This window comes from Tuber melanosporum (genome assembly GCF_000151645.1).
Source record: "Tuber melanosporum whole genome shotgun sequence assembly, scaffold_65, strain Mel28".
Lineage (NCBI taxonomy): Eukaryota > Fungi > Ascomycota > Pezizomycetes > Pezizales > Tuberaceae > Tuber > Tuber melanosporum.
The window spans coordinates 488735-499914 of record NW_003299112.1 but is presented as its reverse complement, the minus strand read 5'-3'; the positions used below and the strand labels follow the sequence as shown (position 1 = coordinate 499914).

Genomic DNA, 11180 nt, shown 5'->3' with positions numbered 1-11180 from the left:
GCCGGGCCTTACAAATGAAAATAAGCCCTGTCAGGTGGAGGCTGGAGGGGCGTTCTCGGATCACTGGTTAGGCAGTGTCGGGGGAATATATTTTAATTAATTACCGTGTTCGTGCTGAGATGAGGGCTGGCGTAAGCAGGATACATAAATCGATATCATATTTTGAGGCTCGATCGATGACTTCTGGTTTCTAAGGTAACATTGTCATTGTTTTCTTTTCTCTCGACCACCCCACTGTACTGTACTGTATTTGTACAGTACCACCCGCCCACTGGGAATCGGAGCTCAGGTTGATTGATATCTTAGGGCGCCGTAAATGGCATTGTTGTACTGTACCGAGTCAATATCATTTGGGATTTCACGAGGATTGCCGTATGAGCATGATACCTCGAGCGAGTCCAATGGTCAAAACATAAAAACGATGTGTTGAGTCACAGGTGAGTGTACCGTGCTATACATACTTGTATGCATGCAATGAGGCCTTGCGAGATTCAAACTCGAGATCTCGTACTTAGCCTCGTTGTCTCGCGTGCGCATATCTCATATCATACGCTGTCTGGGCCAACACGCCGCTCAGCCGTCCTCGTACCAACCTGCCTATGATAAAATCAAGCTCAAAAGTGCATTTAGAGTTTGGCACCGCTTCTACTCCTTTAAAGCCATCAAACTCTTCTCTCTTTAGGCTCTTTATTTTCTTTTCTTCTTCTCGACAACTGTCTGAAAACCATTAACAATTGGGAAAGAATAAAAATAAACACAAAATGCATAAGATCCCTTCCCCATCACTTTTCACCGACGAGGACAAGGCACCCGGTTTGATCATTGAGGACAACGGCCTCACTATTTCTCTCCCAGGTAGCTAGCTACTCAAGCCCTCACCCTCCCGTTACGAGAATGGATAGCTGATGTGTGGAAAAGTGCGATGGGGATCTGCCGCTCAATGCGCCCGCGCAAACACTTTCATTCCTGTCGATCATGACCGCATGTACTACTATGAGATGACGGTCGTGGACGAAGGGGATGGCAAGAGGATCGGTCTTGGCTTCTGCGCTAGGGACACTTCGCTGAATGGAATGCCGGGGTGGGAGGTGGACGCGTGGGGATATCACGCTGATGATGGGGCCAAATTCCCTGGACGTTCTCAGGGGCTGAAATATGGGCCGGTGTACGGTACTGGGGATGTCGTCGGTTGTGGCCTGGATTTCAAGAGGGGCTTTGCCTTCTATACTTTGAATGCCGAGTATCTGGGTAGGAGCCACGGATCCACTGCTTGGGATTGAGTTAATATGTTCTCTAGGCCCGGCCTTCTCGCTCAAGGAGGGCCTTCGCATTTGGCCGATGATAGGGATGGGCAGCGCTGGTGCAAAGGTTTCCATTAACTTTGGTCAGAGGAAGTTTACGTGGGACGGGATAGATGATCTGGAGGGGCGCTTGGGAGATAATGCTACGATTGAATACGGAAGGGAGGCGTGCTATGAAAACTGCGGTCTTCATTGATTGATTGGGTTCCGGCGGGTTTTTATGAGGGATGTGGGATTTGTGGGCTATCATTAGTATCTGTTTTGAAAACAAATACACAGAGTGGCCCAATGTCCTGCATAATTAATTATGAATTCCTACGATAATGTATGATAATAATAATATTATTATTATGCTGTTATTATGGTGAAGAGTAAGTTGGCAAGCTTAAAGCTCTTCTACTGTACACCCCTGAACCCTGAGCCCTTCTGATTTCGGGAAGGTTTGGAGGGGCACTCGTCTTGGCAAGGTTGGTCCCTGTAAACTCTCAATCACCCCGCAATGGATAGTCATCTCACAAACTTTTGACCCATCCATATTCTTTTCCAACAAACAACCACCCTGTCTCCCCTAGCAGTTCGATACTTTGCTCGTACGCTTTCCCGTCGAGTTTCCTCCCACCAACCCTTGTGCCGCCATTCTGTTGGAATACAAAGGACCATGGCATCACTTGTTCTCTCCGTCTCTCCATCAGACGTTACCCTCCCCCTTATCCTCTCGTCGTACAAGTCACTTCCAATTACTATTTCCACCGAGGAAACGCCCGCCGTTTCTCACCTGACCCTACCAAACAATGAGGCCGTTGCCGGAACTAACACCATTGTTTCACATCTCTCTACCCTAATCCCGTTGTTTGCAAACACAACTTACACCGACATCGAGTCTGCAGAAATCAATCAATGGCTGACTCTAACGTCTGCTACCCCTGTTCTTGAGGAGACCATCGCTCAGTTGAACGGGAACCTGAAATTTCGTACCACCATTCTCGGCGAGAAGCTGTCAATTGCTGATGTGGCCGTTTACGCCCGGATCAAGGGTCAGGTAGCTTCATGGAGTGACGAGCAGAAGACGGGTGAAAAGGGCTATAGGTATATTATTCGTTGGGTTGACTTTGTTCAGAACACTCCGGATTTGGGGCTGCAAATTCCCCCGGAGGAGAAGGTTGCTGTGGATCCTAGCAAGGTGCTGGTTTACCTGAAGCCCGAGGAGCTTGTCAAGGAAAAGAAGAAAGAGGGAGCTGCGGATGGTGAGGGCTCAAAGAAAAAGGGGAAGGGTAGGGTGGCTGTGGGGGAGGTTAAGGAGGAGGCTGAAAAGGTTAAGGAGGGTGTCAAGGACGCAGCAGGAAAGGCTACTGCTGTGGTGGCTAGCGAAGGCAAGCAATGCAAGAGGGAAAAGAGAGAGAAACCGAAGAGGGAGGCTCATAAGAAAGAAGGTAATTGTGGCTCTTTGTTGATTCAAATATCGAAATCGGGCCAAACTTACATTTACCAGAGCCGGTTATTTCTCCTTCTCAAATTGACCTCCGCGTTGGGCACATCCTTTATTGCGTGCCTCATCCAAACGCCGACTCGCTGTTCGTTTCTACAATCTCAATGGGCGATCCCGAGGGCTCTCCTCTTGTGACCCCCCATTCTGAGCTTTCCCTCCCGAACATAGTTATCGCAAAATTTACCCCCCTTCCAACTGTCCGCACAGTCTGTTCTGGTTTGAACGGTCTTGTCCCGATCGAGGAGATGCAAGACCGTAGGGTCGTTGTTGTCGCAAACCTCAAGCCCGTGACGATGCGTGGAATTAAGTCCGCAGCCATGGTGCTCGCAGCCTCACCCGCACCCGTTCCGGATGGGGACCCAACTGCACACAAGAAAGAGGCCGTGGAGCTTGTAGCACCGCCTAAGGGTGCTATTGCCGGTGAGAGGGTATTCTTTGAAGGATATAAGGCCGAGCCAGAAGCAGTATTGAACCCCAAGAAGAAGATTTGGGAGCAGATACAGCCCGGCTTTGCTACTACATCTGATTTGGATGTAGTCTTTGACAGGGAGAAAGTAGGATGGACCGGCGACGAAGCGCAGGGTAAAGCCCCGGGAGAAGGCCCGATAGGCAGGTTGGTTACGGAGAGTGGTGGTGTCTGCAAGGTTAAATCTCTAGTTGGCGCTGTTGTTAGGTAGATACTGTTTGTCGTGGGATTTGTTTTCCCCTTAGAGGTTGAAACTAGCTTGCTTGATTTTATGCTTTAGTGGGTGTACCTTGTTGTAACATGGAATCATACTGCAGGCTTTATCTGATGGTTACAAAAAAAGTATTCATTTTTTTCCATTCTAGCTCTGTTTGGGAGTTATGGGGGTTGGGTATCGTATGTAGTCAGTGGGATATAGAGGTGCTTGGCTAGGAAAGCCAGCACTGTAATGAACGTACAGCGACATAAAATGAGTCATAGACCCTGCGGGATAATATGCTATAGTCCATCTCCACGAAACAGCAGCGTACTACATACCAGAACAGGCGACTCCCAATCTTGCAACCACAAACTATCTAGCTGAGTGGACGTCGCTAGCCAAGGAATGCGCATAAACTATCACTCGAACATGGTGGTGGTCTGGAGGAAGACGGTGGCATAACACTCGCATGATGGCCAAAAAGCCTTAGCACGCTACAAGCATCGTCCCGGGTACCACGAGCTTACTTTAGTTTTGGATTATGAGGGCAGACTTAGACATAGCGCCTTGAGCTCACGGGACAACTTGGCAGCAAACGAGAATCTAGTGGCGTTATCTAAATGTTCGCTATATTGTTGATTGATCACTTTTCCAGTATCGGGGGCGAGCCATTTTGACTTGATTTGGCGTGAAGGAGATGCGTAGGTGTTTGGAAATTCCAAATACAAGAAAAAGAAAAAGAAAGAACAAAGAGAAGAGTACATTTAATCCTAGTCGGCACCTTCCCCTTACTTCCAAACAATTTGAGTACAGACCCCTTCTCTCCCGCACGATGCTGGGTATTTTTTATTTAGAATAGACATCACGTGCTCTCCACTTTCCTCTTTTTCGACCCTTTGGCGGTGAGGATTGCTATTGCCGTGCTGGCGGCATTTTCGCGTACCGGGTCGGTGGGGGAAGACTCGGGTTTCATGGCATTTCCATCCCCCTCCCCCTTTAACTGAGTCTCTGGCTTAGACTTGAGCATAGGAGGCACTTGGACCACCGGTGCCGGTGGAAAGGGTTTTCGGGGTATGGGAGGTCGTGATTTTGCCTCGGGAGCCCCCACCACTGCCGCTGCTACCTCAGCAACTCTAGGTAAATGTGGAACCTGCGTTGCAGCGAATCTACCTGCCGTCCCCGCTGCTTCACCAACAACAACCGGTATGGCAACCTGTTTCTCGGCCCCAGCCTTCTTGCATTTCGATGGCTTTGGTAAACCGGCGAATAACACCGGGGCTAACGCCTCCTCCTCCGGCGTGGCTACTTCCTCTTCCTTAAGCACGATGCCCACTGTTGAAGCGGTAGCAGCGGGGGGAGGTTGCGGAGCTCCATCCTCGGCTTTTTCCATCTTGACAGAAGAAGAAAGTAGAGATGGCCGAGCTTTACTCATCCTCCGCTTCTTCCCATCCAGTATCGAGGCAGCGATGTCGTCCACATTGATGGTCTTCTTAAGCCTGCTCCAGCGCATTCTGGCCGCCGCGGGGTTGATGCTGAAGTCTGCTGCTACGCGGGTGAAGTCAATCTATTCACCCCGTGTTAGTACACCCTCGACATGTTCTTTGAGGGGTGAGGAGGAGGAGGGGGAGGGGAGACAAACAGTTTTGTAATCGCTCCTAATAAGACATGCAAATAGGAACTTGACGTTCTCGTCTATTGGGGCTTTAGCTGGCATGGTAAGGAAGAAAGGAAGGATTGTTAATTAATGTTCAGATTTGGAACAAGATTGATTGTGAGAGAGATGCTGTTGAGTGGGTGCTCTTGGAGGGGGGTTCGGCCAGTTATGAACAAGGGTGAACATATGGACATGATGGGGCAAACCTGGGTGTTGGGCAAAGGGCGAGGGGGGTTGTAGGGGCCGAGAGGCAAACACCAGCCGGCGGTGGTGATGGCCGTGCGCAGGACGGAAAGGATGCAGGGGTGAGCTGGAAGGTGGTGGAAGTGCTATGGCAGGTAATGGTCTGATGGTGATTCAATTGATCACTTACATCAATTCTTACGCATTACCGTGCTCTTGCTACGTACTGCAATACCAGGGGACTATTGAGTCGTAAACCTTTTGTCACTAATATAAGGGGCTCAGCTATAATATTGTGGTATTAATCCCCCAATCGCAGATTAGCCAGGTCCAGCCTCATAAGTAGCCTATCGATCTTTCCAACTCCCCCTCCACCTTTTCTCCCGGAAGACAGCAGTTCACCACCTCCAATATCTCTCTCTTCATCTATTCTCTGTAACCTCTCAATCAACATGCCAAGCAAATTTCTCACCAACCTACAGCTCGCCATACACTCCGCAACTTCCCTATCATTCGTGCTAGTATCGGGGGTAATGTTCAAATCAGTGAGACGGTTCCTGCGGCCCATGCGCTCGATACGGGAAGCGAGAGCCTCGGAAGAAGTTAGGAATTTCTTAAGTAGGGGTGCAAACTGATGATCGGCCAAAAACAATCCTCTTTTCAGCCGGGAGAGATAGAGGTGGTGTTCCCGCATCAACGATTCGGGGTCTTGCTGCTCTTTGGTCTTCTCTTCAACGTTCCTGACGTCCTGGTCTTCTCCGTCCGCCATCCAGAGATCCCCATCTTCATCTTCTTGCTGCCGCTGCTGTTCTTCCTCCGGGGCCTCCTCTAGGCCTTGACCCAGAATTTCCATTAACTCGCCAAAGGCACCTCCTACCACCTCTCCTTGCCAGTAGCCTACCAGTGTTTCCAGGAAGAACACACTTAGGCCAGCTGTTGCCCAAACAGCCCTCTCGATACCCTCACGTTTCTTGATCACCTCTCTGCGCGCTTTTGCCACTGCCCTATTTTCACTCTTAGAAAAGGCAAGGGGAGCGGGTGGATATCGTCTACCACGCCACAAGGTTTGCAACCTAATCAAAGTGTGGCGAACAGAGATGAGATATGCGAAGATGGCGTCATAAGTCTCTAAATCTGCTGGTTGCAGAAAGAGTTCCAAGGGCCAGCTAAGGTGAAAATTCAGTGTAACTGGAACACCAACCAAGAGGTCTTTGAATGACTCCCCAAGTTTAGCTTTTGGATGGACAGGCGTTGAAGCTACGGAAGCCGCGGGCGGTGGCTTGACCAGGGACAAGTATAAAAGATCCCTGGCGGTATCTAATCTCTCATCTGTGGTTTCCTCTCCTTGAAGTGATGAAAGTACCCCCCAGGTTCTTGTCAATATCGATGATACTTCGCCCTCTTTGACAACAGCGCTACTCGAGCTGGATTTGACGCCCGATGCACCCATACCCCCACTGGCACCAGGCCGCCGCCATCGATTGCGCACTTGCTCAGATGCTTGCTCAACTATGGCGCCGGCAAACTCCCCACGGCCAAGTAGAAAGAATTCTCGCAGGACATGAACTACATCAATAATTTTCGAAGCCGGTAGAAGTTTTTGTAGGGTATGTTTTGACAAGGAAAGCCGTATTTCCGAAACCGCAGTAAGAAGTTTCTGAGGCGATAGCGGGGACTGAAGCGACTGCAGATGCGATAGATGAACCGGAAGAAGCGTCATTTCCGGACTAATTGTGTCGGATGCAATTCCAGTATTTGCTCCTCCTCGTAATCGAATCACCGAGAGTGCGCGTCCAATAAATAATATAGAAGAGGCTGTGTCTGGGGTCACAAAGGAAGGTAGGCGTGATTTGGCGATAGTATATTCCTTCAGCACACCAGTTTCGTCCTCGTTTACGGGATTCAACACTACTGACTCTGACTCTGTAATGAAGAAATCCTCAGAACTTGGGAGCCTTCCATACAAAACCCACGTTGAAACCTCCCGCAACCAAGCTGTCTCAGCAACCTTGAGCAGATGCTGCGATACAGCCTCTAATGTGGGGAAGCCGGTGTGAATGTCTGTTCGCAGTCGGTTGATCAGTTGCCCCCCGCTCATTTCCCCCATGGCGGATGCAAGCGAATGCAAGTAAGACAATATTCTCTCCCATCCCTCGAACTCGGACATTATTTTTGCCAGCGACACGATGTCGTAGCCACCGACCATACCCGCAGATCGTGAGAGAACCTGCTGCTCGACTGAGAGAATTCGTGCACGGAAAGCATGCAGGTGGGATGTAGAAATGCCGCTCGCAACCGCGCGTGCGATGGTCGAGGGATGGGTGGTAGTGATGGTGGAACAAGCATTTCGGAGGGAAATGTGGAGATGTCCAAGGGAGGATAACGAGGACAGCAGGGCCCTAACTAACCCCCGTCAGCTCTTGTCCGGGAAATTGGGAGGGGCCAAGAGACCTTTCGGATGGAGACACCAGTGGGAAAGAGGGCAGGAGGCCAGAGGGGGTGAGTATTGGCGATGGATGCCCAGAGAGTAGTAGAAATAGCTCATGTAGCATTGCAATGGTGGTGGTGGTGGTGATGGTGGGGTGGTGGGGCGGTCTCGTATTAAGTGGTGGGGAAGGTTTGATCGGTGGTTGCTGGGGTTGTCCAGTGGGTTAGGTTTGCGCAAGCTGAAGCTTAAGAACCTGTGTTGCACAACACAGCATCATTCCTCGGGTGGTTATCGCTTGGTTCCCTTTTTTAGATTAATGGTTTTGTCTACGATAATTATTACAATTGTCCCACCACTAAAATTTCTGCACTTGAGTATGATAGCACATTTGGCCCCTTGCGAATCAGGCTGCTTGAAGCCGAAAGGTGAGGTGCACCCGACAGACTGCGTGATAATTTTTCTTTGTGCTCCGGGACTTGTGTAAACACCGACCTCTAAACACGGCTTCGGGCATATCTCCAGCTGTGTGTGGTGGTGGTAAACTTCTTAAAGTCTGGTTTATAATCGTAGAAAGAAGTGTCGGTAATCAACTATCCTCTTTAGCCTAGCCATCTTGGGGGGGATGAGATACTATAATAGAAATAATAAAAAACAGTCCTTATGATATTATGATCTCCCGTCCACCCCTTCGAAACTTCTTCTACCCTCAGCTTTTCCGCCGGGCTTACAAGGAGCATATACCATCATCCTCAGTATTACCTAGAGTACAATCACGAACAATGGCTGTATGCACAAATACCTCTGTGTAATTAGTTACAAGGGTCGAAATGCGGTACGGACTGACAATTTCGACAGGCTCCCATTCAGAAGCACAAGATTACCGAGTGGGTCGCAGTGGACTCCAAGACTGGTGAATTTCAACGCAAACCAGTTTGTCTCCCTTTGTGTTCCAAACACAACTCGGTCTATGGATCTAACCCCTATAGTCTGTATTTCGCGACGCCATCTCAAAAGTTCCTGGAGCTCAATTCCCTCCGGAGAAGGGCCGGTACCACCTCTACGTCTCATATGCCTGTCCGTGGGGTAAGCTTCCCAAAATATCATACCTTATCCATTCCATCATCACAAGGTTGGGGCTAAAGGAGCCAACCTAACCCAGCTCACCGCACCCAAATAATCCGTGAACTTAAAGGCCTGCAAGACATCATATCACTGAGCGTCGTGCACTGGCACATGGGGTCTAAGGGATGGCGTTTTGCGACGGAAGAGGAAGTCGCCGAGTCCCCGGAGATGACGGCCGCTCCGGAGCCCGTTAACGGTGCGACCTACCTCCAAGATATCTATTTCAAGGCGGACCCCCAATACGGGGGCCGCTACACCGTCCCAATCCTCTGGGATAAAAAGACCAGTACTATCGTCAACAATGAGAGCAGCGAGATTATCAGGCTCCTCTACACCGAATTTGACGACCTTGTCGACGAGAAATTCCGTGGAAACCTGTTCTATCCGGAGGATAAGAGGGGGGCCGTTGACGAGCTCAACTCGTGGGTTTACGACACCATAAACAACGGAGTCTACAAATCTGGGATCGCTACCAAGCAAGGCGCTTATGAAGACGCTGTAACAGCACTCTTCGCGTCCTTGGATCGTGTAGAAGGGCTTTTGAAGTCTTCCGCTGGGCCCTATCTTCTCGGCGGGAAGATCACGGAGGCGGATGTGTGCTTATATCCCACCATCGTCCGCTTCGATCCGGTGTATGTCCAGCACTTCAAGTGTAACATCGGGATGATTCGTCATGAGTATGCCTCTCCATTCTTCTTCTCCTTCTGCAAAAGCAAAATGTGAGAAAATTAACGGTAAAAAAGTTACCCTGCTATACATAAATGGTTAAGGCATCTCTACTGGGATATCCCGGCTTTCAAGCAAACCACAAATTTTGAGCATATCAAGAAAGTAAGTGACCAAGAACAAATCCAAATTTTTAGTCAGACCACTGTATAACAGAAATCAACCAATGTCGATAGCATTATACAAAATCCCATGCCCAAATAAACCCGACTGGAATAACACCGCTCGGGCCTCTACCACATATTCTGCCCCAGGATGTTTGAAATAACTTCAGTCTAAGATATACCATCATAACTAATCACTCGCAGAGCTGACATGAGGAGGATCTTGGGCATCGGAAATCTCAGAAAAATTCGACCTAATTGGTCAGGAGAATCGCTTTTCGTAACTAGTCTTATTGTGCATCTTATTCTAGTGATGGGAACTCGCAATCGTACTTAAATAGAGCCCAGCAAAAACCTAGAAATGATACCCCACACGATGGCACCGGGACCAGGACACCAGCCGCCCATATGCCTCTAGACATACACAAGATCCACATCTCCCTACCTCATGCGATTATTTCCCGAAACCATCAGGGCCACCAACATTGGAGATGTGTATGCTCCAGCCCCTTAGACAACGCCACCTGGATCCTAAAATACCTATGATATTTTCTTCATGCTCTCTCACTATCATCAAAACGATAGGGGTGCGCAACGCCATAGTGCCAAAGGCTTCCATCCTGAAAAACGCCTCAACGCCAACTTCAAGAGCCCAGACTGCGTCAGGTCCTTCTACCTCCGTCTCCTCACACGGTTCCCATTGATGACTACCGTCTTATGGATTAAACCTTTTTCCGTCCATGCCATTTTCATGCCTCCTGGTGCACCGGCTCGACCACTTTTTTTCTCACCATTCTTGCTGGCGCAGAGAACTTAAAATACCCCATCTCATCCACATCCCGCGTTGGGGTATCCCCGAACCACCAATACTCGCTGATGGCAGTGCTTAGAGGCATTAGTTTTCCGTCCTTCTCCATCTAGACTACATCCACAAACGTCTTCGACACCGCAGCCATAACCGATATGACACGATCCGGTCGTAAGCCTAGCAAGACCATCTAGGGGGCTCTCCTCCCTAACCGCATCAATTCCCGAAGCAGCGGATGGTAGCACCGCGTCGGTTGTCTTCGTGAAATTTCGTGGTGTCAAGTTGGACGCCGAATAGCGCCATGATACTGAATACCATATCCACTGCTCTGGATGAAGTCCGCACAACCGCACCCTTCTAGATGGCAGATTCCCTCAAACCCTAACGGTCGTCGGGGTTGTCCCACAAAGTGCAGCAGAGAGAAGCCTTGGCCCATTCCGAACAATTCGCTGCTGAAAAGGTGTGCCGGGATGACAGACCCTGCGCGGCCCCAATCAAGCCCATTAGGATACATAACGGCGTTCATTCTGGACCTCATTGTGCCTTTCAACAGTGTTGTCACCTCGCTAACCGCGGCCTCCCCGGACTCTAGCTCACAAATATCTCCGGAATCACCCTCCAGACAGCCGTGTCTCCGTGCTTCCATTTGAATAAAACCTTGGACGACCGCGGGAGCAACCCTTCCCGAAGTGTCCAAGCCCTT

The 11180-nt window shown here is 49.7% G+C and overlaps 5 protein-coding genes; 3 read left to right on the top strand and 2 right to left on the bottom strand.

Moving 5' to 3' along the window:
• Nucleotides 1-601: 601 nt before the first annotated feature.
• GSTUM_00010052001 (uncharacterized protein) lies at nt 602-1497 on the top strand (the record flags this gene model as incomplete). XM_002841036.2 has 3 exons in its annotated part: nt 602-855; nt 919-1248; nt 1298-1497. The coding sequence occupies exons 1-3, from the start codon at nt 762-764 to the stop codon at nt 1495-1497; spliced, it is 624 nt and encodes a 207-aa protein (XP_002841082.1). The 5' UTR covers nt 602-761.
• A 330-nt stretch (nt 1498-1827) lies between these two features.
• Nucleotides 1828-3595, top strand: GSTUM_00010051001 (uncharacterized protein). XM_002841035.2 has 2 exons: nt 1828-2731; nt 2791-3595. Exons 1-2 carry the CDS (start codon nt 1960-1962, stop codon nt 3462-3464), a joined length of 1446 nt encoding a protein of 481 aa, XP_002841081.1. The 5' UTR covers nt 1828-1959; the 3' UTR covers nt 3465-3595.
• Nucleotides 3596-4156: 561 nt separating this feature from the next.
• Nucleotides 4157-5272, bottom strand: GSTUM_00010050001 (uncharacterized protein). XM_002841034.2 has 2 exons: nt 5092-5272; nt 4157-5016 (listed from the first exon to the last, which is right to left on the bottom strand). Exons 1-2 carry the CDS (start codon nt 5164-5166, stop codon nt 4315-4317), a joined length of 777 nt encoding a protein of 258 aa, XP_002841080.1. The 5' UTR covers nt 5167-5272; the 3' UTR covers nt 4157-4314.
• Nucleotides 5273-5570: 298 nt separating this feature from the next.
• Nucleotides 5571-7841, bottom strand: GSTUM_00010049001 (uncharacterized protein; the record flags this gene model as incomplete). XM_002841033.2 has 2 exons in its annotated part: nt 5571-7688; nt 7741-7841. 2 exons carry the CDS (start codon nt 7839-7841, stop codon nt 5591-5593), a joined length of 2199 nt encoding a protein of 732 aa, XP_002841079.1. The 3' UTR covers nt 5571-5590.
• Nucleotides 7842-8408: 567 nt separating this feature from the next.
• GSTUM_00010048001 (uncharacterized protein) lies at nt 8409-9934 on the top strand. XM_002841032.2 has 6 exons: nt 8409-8502; nt 8573-8647; nt 8704-8800; nt 8877-9516; nt 9583-9670; nt 9742-9934. The coding sequence occupies exons 1-6, from the start codon at nt 8497-8499 to the stop codon at nt 9826-9828; spliced, it is 993 nt and encodes a 330-aa protein (XP_002841078.1). The 5' UTR covers nt 8409-8496; the 3' UTR covers nt 9829-9934.
• Nucleotides 9935-11180: the final 1246 nt, after the last annotated feature.